We start from the raw sequence: 14,041 nt of genomic DNA on the forward strand, positions 1-14,041 counted from the left end.
ATCCTTTAAACAACAACTTACCATTCTTCCTTCCCCCAAACCCCTGGCAACCACCATTATACTTTCTATCTTTATGATTTTGAATTCTCTAAGTACCTCATATAAGTGGAATTATATACAGTGTTGGTCTTTTTGTGACTGACTGACTTCACTTAGCCTAATGTCCTCAATGTCCATCTATGTTGTAGCATGTTGCAGAACTTCCTTCCTTTTTAAGGCTAAATAAAATTCCATTGTGTGTATATATCTCATTTTGCTTATCCATTCATCTGTTGATGGGCACTTGGGTTGCTTCCATGTTTTGACTATTGCGAATAATGCCGCTGTGAACATGGGTGAACTAATAATCTCTTTGAGACCTGCTCGGTTCTTTTTGGGTATATACCCCAAAAGTGAAATTGATAGGTCATATGACAGTTCTATTTTTAATTTTTTGAGGAACTACCATACAGTTTCCCACAGTGGCTGTACCGTTTTACATTACTACCAACAGTGCATAAGGCTTCCTGTGTCTTCACATCCTCCCAACATTTGTTTTTCTGTTTTTTTAATAGTAGCCATCCTAATGGGTAGGAGGTGGCATTTCACTATAGTTTAGATATTATTTTTAATAGTACTGATAATTATAAAAAGATTATCGTATAGATCAAATATTAATGAAAATTACTGCTATTTTTGGGGGGGGGAGATTATTGAAGGAATTACATAGTGCCTTATATTCTTTCACTATTTTATGATTGCTATGGCAAATTCATTGGTTATACGAGTATGTAAGTGAATTTTAACTTGTTTTTAGAGGAAGCAAAACATCCAAAAATTGAACCAGTGGTTGAGTGCCTTCTGAACTGGATATAAAGTTCTACAAAAATATAAGATTCAATAAAATTTTATTCTTATCTCTAAGGGGCTATTATTACATTAGGACAAATATAAAATAGGATGTAATGATATGGTGTTTGGTTCAGGCTAAGTATTTGGAAGTGCTGGGAGAGAAGAATTGCTTCATACTGAGTAATCATAAAAGGCATTATAGATGAAGTGACTTTCTGTTGGGTGTTAATATTTTAATAGATTTTTATTTATTTATTTATTTATTTTACTTCTGTTGTGAGGGCAGTTTAGGAAGAAGCCATTGAAGACAAATAAAGTTTCAGAGGCCAGATAGCTCAATTTGTGTTTTATAGGAACAGGATATGATTCAAGCTAACTGGAACATGGAAATCATTCGGGAAGTTCTGGGAAGTGTGATTGGATTAGATTGTGACAAACTTGGAGTGTCAGACCAGAAGGTTTGTTAGAAACATCAAATCCCAATTTTAGGGTCGTATGATGTGTTTGCTACTGTGCGTGTTTCTGAACCACAGATTAACTGATGTAATTGGCAAGTACGAGATTGATATCGGTATAATAGGGAAGTAGCATTAGTTCAAACAGTCTTTACCAGCATATTAACATTTTAAAGCAATCAAGAACAAACTTTCTCACAAAGCGAAAGCATTAGTAATATAAGAAAACAGTAAGGAAAACACCGAAAATCCTGCAGAAGTATTCTCCTTTAGTGAAAATGGTGGTTGCATGAGTAGCTTCAAAAATGGTATCACATTCCACAGTGTTAAGTTCTCTGGAAAAGCAGTTTAGGACAGACAAAGAAGCTGTGAAGACCTTTTCCTTTCAACTTTGTTGAAGAAGTCTATATCCTAGATAACATTTTTTTTTTTTTAAAGATTTTTATTGGGGAACTGGGGGATGGGAACAGCGCTGGGGAATTGGGGGGAGGGGAACAGACAAGTTGCTGTCGTTTTTTTGTTCTTCAATCTAGTTGTGGAGGACGTTGCTTCACTGGCCCAAGTTGGCACCATCATTGCGCTCTTCTCGGGAGAGGCAGATGAGTCGCTGGCTTCTGGACGGCCGCTCATGGCAGCTGCTGGCCGCTCACGCTGGCTGCTGGCTACACACGGTAGCCCATGGCAACCCACTGCCGCAGGGGCTGCAGCCTATGCCGTTGCTGGTGACTCACGGCAGCCCAGCTCCAGGTCGAGCTGTTGTTCAGCATCTTAGCTGTAGAGGCCGAACCGGGGCCCTCTGGCATATCAAGCCAGCTCTTAACCAATGCGCCACTCGGCCTTCCCCTAGATAACATTTTTAAGTTTATTGAAATTGGCCAACTAAAGCAAAAGCCTTCAGAATTCTATATCACAAATGAGAAGGAGGAGCTCCAGTGTTTAAGGTTCCAAGACCATTATGCTAGATGCAAATTCAAGTGGAGATTGAACTATGCGAGTCATTTTATAAGGTCTTCTTATTATTTTAGTTAGGGCTTTGATTATAAAGCTATACTGATTTTGAGTAATCCACCTTAACTCTGTTTTACCCATAAGTTCTGTTATTTTTAGTTGCGATTTTCTAGAACTCAAACTTGGGTTTTTCATTTTTTTCTTCCCCAAGTGTACATATCACATTCTAGCAGAAAGGGCTCTGCCACACTTTAAAAGGAGAAAATTCATAATCTTCTTGTGTTCCATGGTCATTGAAATCCATTAAAACTCTTGAAATGTATGCACTGTGTTCTGATTCACTTAATTTTGAATTGATAGCGTTCCAAGTCTAATTTTAATGGAAATTTACATTTGAAATTTGTGCCAAATTAAGTATTTTTATGTAGTAACCAAAATACCTCTAAAAAGACTCCTATTTGGCTATGCTTGGGTGGTGAATTTATCTCCTAAATGTTGCACACAAATTTAGATCTGACGTCAACTTAACTTTTGAAGGACTATAGATTGTTTATATAAGTTTATTAACATATTTTAAAATGCCCACTAACTCCTAAAACTCATTTTTTTACATAAAGAACCAGCTGCTTTCTTGGAATTTGAAGCCCAAGTTAAATATATAGACTTCCTGGCTTATTAGAGGAGTCCTAAATGGGCTTGATCTCTTCGTTTTCTTAAAACAGAGGACGGTCCCTTAATTTCATTCAGCTGTTAACTTGGCATTCATTTCAGGAAGATCTTGAATGGAAACATCTTTAGCTTTCCATTCTTACTGACCAACACAAAGAACAGCCTATTTCTACTTTTGAGCAAGTAAAAACCAATGAACTTTAAAATAAGGCTTAGTTGGCATTACTTGTTACAGATAGAAGTCCATAATTTAAAACTTCGTTATGAAGTAAATTATTTTACCATGTCTTTGTACATATTTTTGTAAAAATGTGTTTATGCTGTGCTGTTATTTAAATTTGGGGGATCTTATACTTTTAAAATAAAAGCACTCTTTTGATTACAGAAAGACCCAAAGGGGACCAGTAGTTTGCCAATTGGAAGTTCTCTTCTACAAGAAATTGAAGTACAGAATGAAGAAGTGGCAGCTTTTTGTCAATCCATTACAAAGTAAGGCATTTTTCTTTATAAAGAATACTTTTTATTAAATGCTTGTTTAAAAAACTTATTTTGAAAATTATCTTGGTGCTAATAATTCTAAAATGTTTAATTATTTTCTCCCTGTGGCTTAAAATTTCAAGACAAACAGTTAATTAGCACATTAACACGAACTACAGTTGAATCTGCCTTTTTACTTGTTACATTTCTGAGTATTTAGAAGGAAAAACTGAACACAGCCAGGTTTCGTGTTTTCTTTCCATTCTACCACCACATTAGTGAAACTTTCATTATGAGTGCTAGAAACCCATCTTAAACTGTCTTAAATCAAGAAAGGGTACGTATTGGTTCACAAACGCAGATAGAAAGAGGAAGGATGGGACAGTGCTCAGTGACAGCCATTTCCAGGAATTCATACACTGTGCTCCATCCCTCCCCCCTGTGGCCTCTTCCTTTCCCACTTCCTGTCCTTTCCTTCTTCCTTCCTTTTCTCCCCCTATCCTCCCTCCATGCGTGTGGGCTTCATTTTCTTCTACTGCAGATGGGGTTTTGAAGCAGGGTATATAGCTACTGATAGCTTAGACATCCCATTCTAATGTTCTTGCAAGCAGAGGCAGACAAAAGGGAGTCCTCAGCCAGCTCCAGATAGAAAAAACCCACCGAAGGATCAAGTGTAACACAAACATTGTGGCCAAGGGGATGAGATATGTTATCAGAAAAAGAGAAAGTAGATCACCACTGGGGAATTTATTTTCAGTCCTGTATTTTTCCCAATATGGTCTGCTTTAAGTAAAGCAGAGTTTGGGGTTCCCATATCATTTAACTAGATTTTCTAGACTATTGGTAATATTTCATTAAAACTGTCTTTCTTTATGTTACCTTTTAACCAGCATTTTTTTTCTGCAGACTATCTTAAGGGAAAAAAAGGAAGAAAATTATCTGTAGAGCCACTTTTTCTTCCCTGCAAAGGTTACTCTTAACTGAATTTTAAAGCTCATGTTTTTCAGTAAGCATTTAAAATAGAAGAGACATTTAGATGACTTAGCATGCAAATTACCTGTATTAAAAATTACCTATGCCTTTATGCCATTATACCATTATGTGTGTGTGGTTAACAATTTGGAAATAATCTTTTACCTTAATGGTTTAGAAATAATCTGTTATGTGTTCATCTAGTTTCTTTAATTTTCTCCCCAAACAAGCCCTGTACGCTTTCTATTAGACTGTTGAGTGACTGTTGCATTTGCGAAATTAAGCTCTCTGTGATCTGCCTTTCCCCCCATTTGAATCTTTGAGTTATTTACAAAAACTCTGCCAATAAGCTAAAATGGTTATTTTTATTTACACACACAAGCGCACACACACACACACACAAAATGGCTTATGTAATATGAAATCCCAGATGAACTAAAGAGAGAATGAGTTTTTTTTGTAATTTTATTTTTATTAGGAGAGTATGACTGCAAAAAATATTTCAGAGTGGTAGAAAGTAGAGGTATTTTTGAAGCTGTGTTCTAGGAACTTCTCTTGTTCCCCTTGGACGTTGGAGATTGGGGTCAGGAGGTGTCCTTGAAGAAATTAATGGCTCTTTCAATTTTTTCCAATATGTTCATATCTGCAATGAATTTTAAAAACAAGTATTTATACTCTTAGCCAATTCTTTACTTTTTGAAATCTCCTAAAATGATTCATTTAATCATTTAAATTCAACTATGAAATTAGTATAAGACTATCAGGATGATAACTGTTTACAGTTAAGATTACTGTATAACATGGAATTTAGTGCCAGTTCTAGGCCTTGTGGGGTTTTTTTTTGCTTCTGTGAAATTAGGGAGTTGGACTATTGACCTCAAAGGTCTCTTTCAGTTTAAAGCTCTTTCATACTTTGATTCAGGACATGGTATTATTACTGCATTTTTCTGGTTTTTATTTCTTGTTTTTCTGTTTACATTCATCGTAATTGATAAAGCTTGCTATATTTACTAGTTGTCGGTTCAGACAGAGAAAGTTCTTAAGAGGAATGTGAGATATCAGTAAAAGTTTTTGCTGCTGCCATCCTGAATAGCCTTCTATTTCTTTTCTTCATATATGGTTCATATCTAATATTTATATCCTACAGTAGTGTTTTGACCCCAGGACCTTCCTATATGTTTACAAGGACTTCACCTCAAATTTTATTTTAAACAATGCCAATGCTATACTTTCCTGTAAAGTAGTGCTAATTCAATTAAAACCCTCATTTTTATCTTTTAACTTTTAAAATCCTCAATTTTATCTCTCTGATTTTTGATGATTTGGCTTTGTATGTAACTTTAGCTTGATTGCACAGTAGGAAAATAAACTGTAAAAGACTAGTGTATGCCTAGAGATATTAAATTTCCTGAAGTACAGAGCAGCCACATTAAGCAAACAAAGCTACTTCTTTGGTGGCAATAGGGAAATGTAAATGTAAGAGAAAATGAAAAAGTAAAAAAATACTCTATATAGGTAATTACTTAAGAACATCAAACTGTGTTGGCTTAGAGTGTCCATAAAAATACTTTATCTGGTCTGTTATATTGAAAGTGAATAATTTACTCAGCAATTATCAATTTACTCATTTAATTTGATTTTGTATGTTTAAATTTAGTTACAAACAAAAAAAATCTCCCAACTTTAAGAAATCGATTACCATCTTAGTTTTTCCCCAGTTTTTATAAAGCAAACAAAACCAGAGAATAGAAGAAAGCATCAATTTTATAGAAAAAACAGAAAATTACTATATTTTTCTAGATTTAACTATCTTTCATGGTATCAAGCAGAAAGAGAAAGAACTAATTAAAAAAACTTTTAAAAATTGTGATGAAGTATATATAACATAAAATTTACTATTGTAACCATTTTTACATGTATAGTTCTGTGACATTAAGTACATTCACGTTGTGTAAAAGAAAGGACTAATTTTAAGAAGAGGAAATGAAGGATATCCCCCCCCCCTCCGGCCTCCCAAAGTCAAGTTCATTGAATGCTACTTTTATCACTGGAATTTTTGTCTAAAATTCTTGTTTTCTGAGCTATCAGGAATTTGACTTTCATCATCTTTGACGATTTCTGAAAATTGAAGGCTTATTTGGATGTACGCAAAATTCTCTACCATCTTATATATTAGTTAATTATGTGATTTGCTGTGAGCATCTATTTTCTACCATAGAAAACGAGAATACCAAATATGTGAAAAACAATAAAAATTTTAGGTTGGGTTCTATGAAGATCTCGTCATTGTTTTGCAGAGGGGTAAGCTTTGAAGCAATCAGATATCTGAAGATAATGTGTCCATATCTAAAGGTGCATTTCCAATATCAATTTTAGTTTATTACTTATTACCGTTTTCCATTTCTTTTTGATATTACATTCTTTGTGGCACTGAAGTTTACAGTGCAGAAACCAGATTTATTCATTCACTCATTCCTTCATTTGACAAGATGCTTCTAGCACTTAACCACATACTAGGCCCTGTTCTGAGTGCTTTTATTACTTAATTCATGTAATTCTCATAACAACCCTATGAGGTTAGTAGTGGTATTATCAGCAGTTTATAGAAGAGGAAACTAAAGCAACAAGGAGATTCAATAGCTTGCCTAAGGTGATTGGTAAGCAGCAAAATGAGGATTTAAACTCAGGTTTAAATCCTGGCTCTAAAGGCTGTGCACAAACTGTTCAGCTTGCTGCCCCTCCAGAACCTTTCTTTCTTTCAACTCAAACTGTTTTATTCTATTCCTATGACTTGATTATTTTAATCTCTACAGAAGCAAAGCGACAGTACTTCCAGCCTTCTTTCCATTTATAGCTCTGTGGAAAGCAGATGGGAAGATTGGGGCTTGTCTTCTAACCTCCAGAAAAAAGTTAAAGGAAGCACCAGTTTAAAGAAGGCATCCATCCAATCTCCCTTTGTCTTCCCATAGCAGAATCACTAAATGGAGATGAGCCACACACCATGCTCATGCATTTAAATTTAAACTACATTGCTCCTCTGAATACCTATGAATACCTTCCCAGGCAGTTCTTACCATCCCCTCAGTTTTAGAAATCACTTTGAGGGAATAAAGGCCCCATAGCACTGTAAAAACCTGTTGTATATGTTTTATTGTTGTTGTTCTTTTTGAGCATTGTCTAACAACCAGAACAATATGTAGGGGAAAACAGACCTTAGAAAAAAGATTTTTAAAAGACAACAAGCTTATTCCTTTGGCAATTATAATTTAGGGCTACATTGCTTATATTATCAGTGATTCAGTAAAAGTGTATCATTTTGTGTAATTATACTGTGTAGCAAAAGAACCTGAAGCCGAGAACCTCCTTTAATGCCATGTGTCCACTGTGTGCTTGATTACTGTTGATAATGCGACCATAGATACCCTGGCAGCACTTAATCTCTTGCCTTGGATTCTTTTTATTTAAAAGGCAAATGCTGGTATTTGGAGTTTTGACAGGGGTCTATTCATTGCAGTTCTCATGAGCTGCTCTAGAATTGGACAAAGGCACAGAATTGAATGGCTACTGTAAGCCTGCAAAAAAAGCCTTGTTCAGGGCTCTCAAATAAATGCAGCTTAAAAAAAAAAATTTAAATTCTTCTCTCTTGTGAACAGATTGAAGACCAACTTTCCATATACCAATCACCGCACAAATCCAGGCTATTTGTTAAGTCCAGTCACAGTACAAAGAAACGTATGTGGAGAAAATGCTAGTGTGAAGGTCTCCATTGAAATTGAAGGATTTCAACTACCAGTTACTTTTACATGTGATGGTAGGTTTATAGTTCCCCATCCATCTTGTTTTGCTCTGATTAGGGAGAAAATGTTTGAAATGTTAATATCATTCTCTTAATAAACCGTCTCTTGTTATTATCCTTTTAAAAAAATGTATGTGTGTATGTGGTGAAATAGTTAACATTCATTAGTTATCCTTTTCAAAAAGTTGGCATTTCATAAGATAGTTTTCTGGTTAGGACTTGTGGGAAAACAGTTTACCTTTATAACTGCTATATGTATTTCTCTGAAAAATGCTGAGTACTTTTGTTAATCAGTGGCTCTTGGCCAAAACCCCAAAGCATTAGATAAAAAGGCTAATGATTGCTAATTAGATAGAAAGTTCAAATTGTTTATTTTCTTTTTTCATTTTATGGCAAGAAGAATGCTTGTTTATAAAGAGCTGTTAATAAACTGACATTCCAGTTATCTTGCTAAGTAAGCTCTAAGGAGAAGATAATTCTTCTTTGCTTCTAAGTCTTCCTTCCAAACTTCATGGAGTATCCTTACTAGAGATGTATCCCTAAGTCTGTAGGAAGTTTTTTGTTACAATTTTAAAAACTACTTTTATTTTCTTTAATAGTTTACTGCTTTTCACAATGTACATTATATTAATGGGATTCCGACAAGGAATAAGATCCTATATTTCTACAATACTTTGGCTTAAAATTATGTCATTTTGTTTCTTTAATGGTTATGACTAGGAATATGTCCAATATTTGGATACTTTCTTTGTAGCTTTGTATTTTTCAAAGCCGTTTTAGAAAAATATAAGTCTGAAACAAAGTGTTAGCCAATTGTAAGAATTATTCTTTTAGTTTCTAAAGGAAGAGTTATTCTTTTTAAAATATACCTTACACTTGGTTTAAGGAATTGTTTAAATCTAAGTACAATAGGAATTAATACTAAAATGGAAGGGGGAAAAAAGTCAATCAACCTTATAAGCATGAATACCAGTGCTTACCCACTGATAGCAAATGTTTTAATTTGTATCAAATTTTGACTTGCTACATCAAAATCTGATTGTTTAAAAAAATACTTCAAATGCTTATTTGGTTCTTCATAAATGTGCACATTGATAATGTACACCTCTGTTAAGAAATGTAACCATATTATGATACAAGTGGTTTGTATGTTCAAATGATAAATGTTACCATCCATTTGACTCTTTAGAAATGTAGCCTTTGTATTATTAGATAGAGGTTTTATGGCCATTTCTACCAAGTTGTTAATTTTCATGAAGTTTGAATGTAGTTAGTGTCTTCTAAATTGAACATAGGAGCTTGAAGTATAGAAACAGGTCACTTGAAAGGTTACCTTAGTTTAAAAAAAAAATGATAATTGAGCAATATTTCCTACTTGTTAGATTTTTATTCTTTATTGGAAAATTTATCAGGTGAATGTCAAACATTTAAAATGGTAATTCTTTTTCCTTATAATTGGTTTAAATTATTGTTTTCTAGATACGCTAAATGTCATCCTTTTTGGAGGCGTCTCTAATTGGGAGATGGCTTTCTTAACTTAGATCTGTCCTGTCTAATACAATAACCTCTAGCCATGCGTGGCTACTAAGCATTTGATATTTGGCTAATACAATAACCTCTAGCCACGCGTGACTACTAAGCACTTGATATTTGATACTTAATATAGATTAAGATGTGCTGTAAGCAGGGCTGGCTGAGTGGCTCAGTTGGTTAAGAGGTCGCTCAAGAGTGCGAGCTCTGAGCAACAGCAGTTTGATTCCCAGCCCGAGCTGAGCTGCCGCTGAGTTGCCAACAAGTGGCACGATGGGTCAGCTTAGCTAAAAAAAAAATTACATTAAAAAAAAAAAAAAGATGTGCCATACATATAAAATACACACTGGATTTCAAAGACTTAGTTTGAAAAGAGAATGTAAGATATTTCATCAGTATTTTTTTAAATACTGATTATATGTTGAAATGGTACTTTAGATATATTAGGTTAAATAAAACATTAAAATTAGCTTCACCTTTTTACTTTTTTCATTGTGGCTACTTGAAAATTTTAAATTATACCTGTGACCTGCATTATATTTCTATTGTATACTGCTGTCTTAGATTACAAGAAATACAATCTGAATAAATGTACGCTTAGAGTTAAATGAACAAAATGAAAATGATGGCTAACTCTTTTACAGTGAGTTCTACTGTGGATATCATTATAATGCAAGCCCTTTGCTGGGTGCATGATGACTTGAATCAAGTAGATGTTGGCAGCTATGTTCTGAAAGTTTGTGGTCAAGAGGAAGTGCTGCAGAAGTAAGTTTATTCATTTAACAGTAGTAGCAACATCTTTGGGAATTTTATTTTTAATAGCTGAAATTAGAAAATTTTCAAGTTATATTTGTAATTTAAAAATACTGGATCCTACTGAATTGATTCATTGTATCAATACACTTGTATTGAGATATACTTTATCTGGGAAATCATGTCTAAGACAGTGGAGGGATTTCAGAGATAATTAAGACATAGTATTTCCCTTAAGAAACTTATAGTCTCATATGGGAAGACTGGTGGGCAACTGTTAAGTGACAGGTGAATTTAGTAGTTTTTTTCTTTCTGCAAAGGGTCAATAGTCACATCATTATAGGCCCCATTTTCCTTTTGTAGCATGTACTATTACTTTATACCCAGTGGTCAGCTGTGATTTCCTTTTTAGTTAGCAGAAATAATCATTATGACTCTTTTTGAACCATGTAATTATTGCATCTAGCTTTTAGTTTACTTATTTTATAGATTTTAGTCTCTTAGTCGCTAAAAATGTCCTGTCCCTATTTTTATTTTCTTTTTCATCTTGTTTCTTCTTTGCTTTGACTCTTCTCATGTACAATTATTCCTGTACTTAGATGCTCACACTTGGTTAAAAAACTGTCTCTGTATTTTACCATCCTCTTCAATTTCTGATGCTATTACAATTTATGTCTTACTCTTACTGCTATAATTTTTAGTTTGAGGAAAATAAAACTGATGAATAATTAATATATTTTAACAGTAATCATTGCCTTGGAAGTCATGAATATATTCAAAACTGTCGGAAATGGGACACAGAGATTAAACTACAACTTTTGACCTTCAGCGCAATGTGCCAAAATCTGTCCCGAACTGTAAGTGTTTTTACCGGATAACTGAATTGCATTTGGTTAAATCTGAATCATTTTGCTAATTAGCTAATTTGCAGTTTGTACATTCGCCAAGATTTCTGGGTTGGACTGGAAGTGATGAACTCTTTATCTCAACGGGAGTCTTTTCAGCAGATTGATGGGGGGAGGTTTTCAATCATGAAGGTTTAGGTAGCCTACTATTCCGAGCTGGAGGCCTATTTGAAAATCTTAAGTGGAAGAATTAGAAATTCGATTTGTAATAGTTTTACACAAGAGTGAAAACATCAGGGTCAGTCAATGACAAATGAGGATAAAGGAAAGAATTTGAATACAAAATATGGATGGGGGGGGTCCACGTCGACCTTTGCACCACATTGAGAAAAATATATTATTCTTCACCAATTGAAAACTAATTCTGTATTTTAAAAGTACAATACTTTCTTTTGAGATTAAAGCAAAATAGCATGCAGGAAATGAGGCCATTTTATTACTGTATAAATGCTTGATGAATTTTAATCTCTAAAGAGAATTATTTTTCATTTGGTAGAATTTTGGGTGGGAAAATATCAGTCATTTCTACTTTCTTTTTATTTTTTTAGGTGTTGTTCCTGTGTTAGGTAGAATTTATTTCAATTGGGTGAAAACTATTTCACAAAATTCACTACATTTTAGCAATCATTAGTAACTTTTCAATTTCTTAAGGATTGATGGCCTTGGGTATATTTGCATAATAAGTAAGGACTTCTGATAGAAGAGACCAGCACTTTGTTTATTGGGGGATAAGGTGGAGGGACCTTGATTATCATTAGAAAAAAATGCAGCAATTCAAATGATCTCTTTCTCATCTGGTTCCCACCCCACCTTCATTTGGCTGTCAGCCATCTTTAAAAGTATTTTTAGCTTTGTATTTATTCTCTCTATATAGAACAGAAGTAGTTTTTGCTTTGGGAGCTATTTATATATCACAAACTAGACTTAAAAGCATTTATGGTTTTCCATTTAAAAACCAAATTCAGAATATCGATTCACTTCTGAGTCCATTACAAATAATATTTAATTCTGATAATATGTTAGCCTCAGTTCTGAAAAATCATTTCAGTTTTAAGAATTTATCATACCCTTAACCATATTTAATTGGGCAAAAGAAAGACCAAAGAACAGATTTGATTTTTTGGTAAATATTTGTGTGTGTTTGTTTAGGCAGAAGATGATGAAACTCCTGTGGATTTAAACAAACACCTGCATCAAGTAGAAAAACCTTATAAAGAAGTCACGGCAAGGTGTGGCGTCTAAAGTATTCATTGCAGGTTTTCAAACTTTGGTTTGGGATGTGAATGCATTTATTTTGGTGAATAAAACAATAATTTTTGTATACAGTATCTTTCAGCCACAATCACTGTTCTTTATTTCAGACACCCTGTCGAAGAACTTTTAGATTCTTATCACAACCAAGTGGAGCTGGCTCTTCGAATTGAAGTAAGTCTTAATTCACATTTTGGCATGATGACTTAAAGGTTGTTGTCTCTGTTCTGTTTTAAATATTAGTGTTGGCATCAGATTAAGTATTTCAGGAGGATTATTTAAATCCAAGATTTTTATTTGGAAATTGGGGAAGGGGAACAGCCAATTTGTTGTCCTTCAATCTTAGTTTTGGAGGGTGCAGCTCACTGTCCCATGTGGGAATCGAACCAGCGACCCTGTTGCTCAGAGCTCATGCTCTTAACCAGCTGAGTCACTTGGCCAGCCGATAAACTATATTCTTGATGTCAATGTTTGATGACTTGTTTCTGAGCCAACTTATTAACAAAAATTCTCAATGCTGAATCAACATGTCTACTCTCTTCAACTTTCTTACTAAGAAGAACCTTCAGTTCAGTTCAAAAGCATTTCTTTCTGATTTTTGTTTTTGTTTTTGTTTTTTTTAAGATTTTATTGGGGAACTGAGGGAGGGGAACAGTGTTGGGGAATTGGTGAAGGGGACCAGCCAAGTTGTTATTCTTCAGTCTTCGTTGTGGAGGGCGCCAGTCGCCATCTGGCTGCCCATTCGGCAGCTTGTGGCCTCTAAGCTCAAGGTGCTGTGTTCAATATTAGTTGTGGGTGAGCGTAGCCACCATCCCATGCGGGAGTTGAACCAGCAGCTTTGTTGTTAAGAGTGTACGCTCTATCCATTGAGCCATCCGGGCGGCAGCTCAGCTCAAGGTGCCGAGTTCAGTCTTAGTTGTGGGTGGGCATAGCCCACCATCAAACAGGCAATCTTATTGTTACACCAGGATGAGCCATCCTGCCACCTGTTGGCAGCTCAGCGACAGCTCAGCTCGGGCATAGCGTCACAGGCCCATGTGAGAATCAAACCGGCGGCCCTGTTGCTCAGAGCTCACGCTCTTAAGCCAACTCTTAACCAACTGAGCCACCCGGCCGGTCCTAAAAAGCTTTTCTTGAATGCTTACTATATGCTAGGTGTTGGAGTTACGAAAATGAATGACCTAGTCCCCTACTACCAGAAACTCAAAATTAGTGATGAGAGATTTAAACAAAATTTCAGTATGGGATAGTAAATGTACCATAGAGTTATGCACTGGGGTTTTGGGAGGAGATCAAAGAAGGGCAGGCACTTCTCCCAACTTGAATGTTCAAGGAAGGCCTCTAAGAGGATATGTTGCCTGAGCCACATCTTAAACAGGATGAGTTAGCTAGAAGAAGATAGTTGTGAGGGCATGTGAACAGAAGCACACAGGTGAGATTATATATATATATAT

The 14,041-nt window shown here is 34.9% G+C and overlaps 1 protein-coding gene across 2 annotated transcripts in view; it reads left to right on the forward strand.

The window, feature by feature from the left end:
• PIK3C2A (phosphatidylinositol-4-phosphate 3-kinase catalytic subunit type 2 alpha) overlaps positions 1–14,041 on the forward strand; it is a 99,352-nt gene that overhangs the window by 33,523 nt on the left and 51,788 nt on the right. For both annotated transcript variants that reach the window (XM_019652552.1, XM_019652553.1), the window contains exons 3-8: positions 3,289–3,392; positions 8,006–8,163; positions 10,323–10,443; positions 11,177–11,288; positions 12,486–12,565; positions 12,698–12,761. In XM_019652552.1, coding sequence (XP_019508097.1) covers positions 3,289–3,392; positions 8,006–8,163; positions 10,323–10,443; positions 11,177–11,288; positions 12,486–12,565; positions 12,698–12,761 — 639 coding nt within the window. The remainder of the gene's footprint in view (positions 1–3,288; positions 3,393–8,005; positions 8,164–10,322; positions 10,444–11,176; positions 11,289–12,485; positions 12,566–12,697; positions 12,762–14,041) is intronic.

The sequence above is a fragment of the Hipposideros armiger genome, unplaced genomic scaffold, assembly GCF_001890085.2.
Source record: "Hipposideros armiger isolate ML-2016 unplaced genomic scaffold, ASM189008v1 scaffold_181, whole genome shotgun sequence".
Taxonomy (NCBI): Eukaryota; Metazoa; Chordata; class Mammalia; order Chiroptera; family Hipposideridae; genus Hipposideros; species Hipposideros armiger.